Source organism: Mandrillus leucophaeus, unplaced genomic scaffold (assembly GCF_000951045.1).
Source record: "Mandrillus leucophaeus isolate KB7577 unplaced genomic scaffold, Mleu.le_1.0 Scaffold1038, whole genome shotgun sequence".
Classification (NCBI taxonomy): domain Eukaryota; kingdom Metazoa; phylum Chordata; class Mammalia; order Primates; family Cercopithecidae; genus Mandrillus; species Mandrillus leucophaeus.
The window spans coordinates 242,306-245,163 of record NW_012098521.1 but is presented as its reverse complement, the minus strand read 5'-3'; the positions used below and the strand labels follow the sequence as shown (position 1 = coordinate 245,163).

Sequence of the window (2,858 nt, the reverse complement as noted above, 5' to 3'; positions counted from 1 at the left end):
CTGGAGTGCAGTGGCACAATTACCACTCACTGCAACCTGGACTTTCCTAGGCTCGGGTGATCCTCCCACCTCAGCCTCCTGAGCAGCTGGGACTACAGGTGTGCGTCACCACTCCTAGCCAAATTGTTTTTGGTATTTTTTTTTTTGTAGAGACAGGGTTTTACCATGTTGCCCAGGCTGGTCTCAAACTTCTGGGATCAAGCAATCCACCTACCATGGCCTCCCAAAGTGCCGGATAACAGGTGTGAGCCACTGCACCCAGCTCAATCCTGTTTTTATACTAGAAGAACATTCTCTATCTGAGTCTCTAATCGAGTCTAAACATTCTCTGATCGAGTCTTCCAAACTCAATTCTTACTGGTTTATATGTCCTGTTCTTTTGTTGGTCCAAGAAAATATCCTGAAATCTTTATTTCTCCACCGTTCCCTCCTTGTTCTAGGACAGACTAGCCCTATCTCTTTCCTGAATTAAGTTTGAGTACAATTGGTCTTTGAGTGTGGAATAGCTCCTAGCAGTCTATCAGTCAACGGTTTCTGTTTGTGGTCACACTCTATGTTTATTCTGGAGACTACAACATGGAAAGAAAATGGACTTTGGAGTCAGATGAATCTTGATTCAGATCTTGGCAGTGCCACTCATCAGCTCTGTGGCACTGAGCACATCAGTGGACCACTCTCTGATCCTCAATTGTCTTATCTGTAAAATGAGATGACACACCCCTGCTCAAGGCTATGGAGGGATTAGAGATGATATGTGTAAGACAGCTTTCCCAGTGCCAGGTACACGCTAAGTGTCCAATAAGAAGATACAAACGTTGCTAAGTCACCCCACTGGATCCCTCTGCACATCCAATGCTGGACTCTTCATGCCCAAGGAAACATACAGGACACAAAATTCAGTGGCACTCAGCTCAGCAGAAGAAGGCACAGGAAGGGAATCGGGGGGGTCCTGGCTCCCCCTTTGTTCTTGGGGCCAGGCTTGTGACCAGCCTGGAAAGGCTGACATGAACCCTCCAGCATCTGGGGGTGCCAATCACCAAGAGCAGCACAGTTCTTGTCTACAAGTCACTTATAGCAGGTGTGAACGTTTCATCTTTCCTCTGTGGTTTGCAATTCTCCCCCCAGGTCTCGGTCACTTCCTTTGGTTGTACCACTTCCCTTTTCTTCTAGCCTGCAGTTCCCTCATCTTTCCTCTATGATGACATCGCCCTGGGGAAGAGAAGCTGAGAGGAATTCCTCACTCAGCTAGCTTCAGGAGCCACGACATCATCTCTACCATGGAAATTCCACTCGCTCTGCTGAGCCCCCACATTTGTCCCAGGCCTCAGAGTCTCTATAAAGAGAGATTCCCAACTCAGTATCAGCACAGGACACAGCTGGGTTCTGAAGCTTCTGAGTTCTGTAGCCTCACCTCTGAGAAAACCTCTCTTCCACCAACACCATGAAGCTGTGCGTGACTGTCCTGTCTCTCCTCGTGCTAGCAGCTGCCTTCTGCTCTCCAGCACTCTCAGCACCAAGTAAGTCTACTTTCGCAGCTGCTGTTTCCAGAGCCGAGGTGCAGGCAGAGTCTTTTATTCTAGTCGTGGCTGCTCAAACAGTGGGATCTGGGGATGGGACAAAAGGCAGCTAGGAAGATTGCCACGAAGTCTGCGCTAAATGTAGAGTCTAGTATTCAATAACATTCAAGTTCGTATTTTCTCAAGAGTTAGCAACTAGCAGAGGAAAAAGATGGGCTGGAAGTCAGACTGTTGAATTGGCTCTGCCTCTAATTACTTGTTCAAGCAAGCCCCTGTCCCTCTCTGTGCTTTGGTTTTCCCATCTGTCACATGAAGGGAATGCGATGTGTTCTGAGACTGAATCCAGTTCCAGTCTTCCAGATTTCTTTCTTGTTCTTGTCTGAAGATCCAGTATTCAGAATAAGACTCCCGCTCAGGTTAGGTGGGAATGGAGACAAGGGACCATATTTGTGGTTCCGGTAGCTACACAGGGATGCTCAAAGAAGACACAAAACTAGAAGCCAAAATAAACAGCTCCCATGTGCAGTGTTGATCTCACCCTGGCCTTTCCTTTCAGTGGGCTCAGACCCTCCCACCGCCTGCTGCTTTTCTTACACCGTGAGGAAGCTTCCTCGCAACTTTGTGGTAGATTACTACGAGACCAGCAGCCTCTGCTCCCAGCCAGCTGTGGTGTGAGTATCAATCCCTGGGCTCCTCTGGGAGGCAAGGGGGAGGGCTGGATTTTAAAAGGGGGCCTGTTTTGGGGAGGGGGTGATTGAGCAGTGGGGAGGCAGCTCTCAGGGCTGAAGCCTTCCCTGAGAGCAGTAAGGACACAGGTCATGAACTCATTTTTCAAGTGCTGAAGGCGGCTGAGCAGGAGCCGAGAGAGAAGGGGTTTCTGGGGAGGAAGTTATCCAGAGGACAGGAAAGCAGGGGAAGTTGGACAGGTCACATGAGATAGGGACTGATTTCTCAAACTGTGCTAGAAAGACATGTGGAAAAGTCACTGCCAGGCTGGCAGGGAATGGGGAGATCTATTCATATTGATTGTAATGCCCACCGGTTCCTAATCTGGGAAACCCCTGGGGCCCACAGCTAACTCCAGTGGGTGGAAGTTACAGGGAGTCTGGTTCCAGTGCTGCCCCGGGAAGGATCCCATGCACCAGAGCTGCCCACATGGACCATGGTCAGGCAGAGGAAGATGCCGACCCCAGGCAAGGGAAAAAGCCAGATGACCTCAAAGGTCTCATGGGATTCTCATCTGTCTGCTCCTTGTTCTACAGATTCCAAACCAAAAGAGGGAAGCAAGTCTGCGCTGACCCCAGTGAGACCTGGGTCCAGGAGTACGTGTATGACCTGGAA

At 49.7% G+C, this 2,858-nt stretch overlaps 1 protein-coding gene across 3 annotated transcripts; it reads left to right on the top strand.

Annotated features, from left to right (window-relative positions):
- The first annotated feature begins 1,362 nt into the window (after window positions 1-1,362).
- Window positions 1,363-2,858, top strand: LOC105539032 (C-C motif chemokine 4-like). 3 transcript variants are annotated; one of them, XR_001005995.1, is made up of 3 exons: window positions 1,363-1,517; window positions 2,074-2,188; window positions 2,612-2,858. XR_001005995.1 is itself a non-coding variant. In XM_011979140.1 (2 exons), exons 1-2 carry the CDS (start codon window positions 1,442-1,444, stop codon window positions 2,190-2,192), a joined length of 195 nt encoding a protein of 64 aa, XP_011834530.1. The 3 variants fall into 3 exon arrangements, 1 of the variants encoding a protein (XP_011834530.1); XR_001005994.1 differs by having other exon boundaries at window positions 2,592-2,858; XM_011979140.1 differs by lacking the exon at window positions 2,612-2,858 and having other exon boundaries at window positions 1,442-1,517; window positions 2,074-2,192.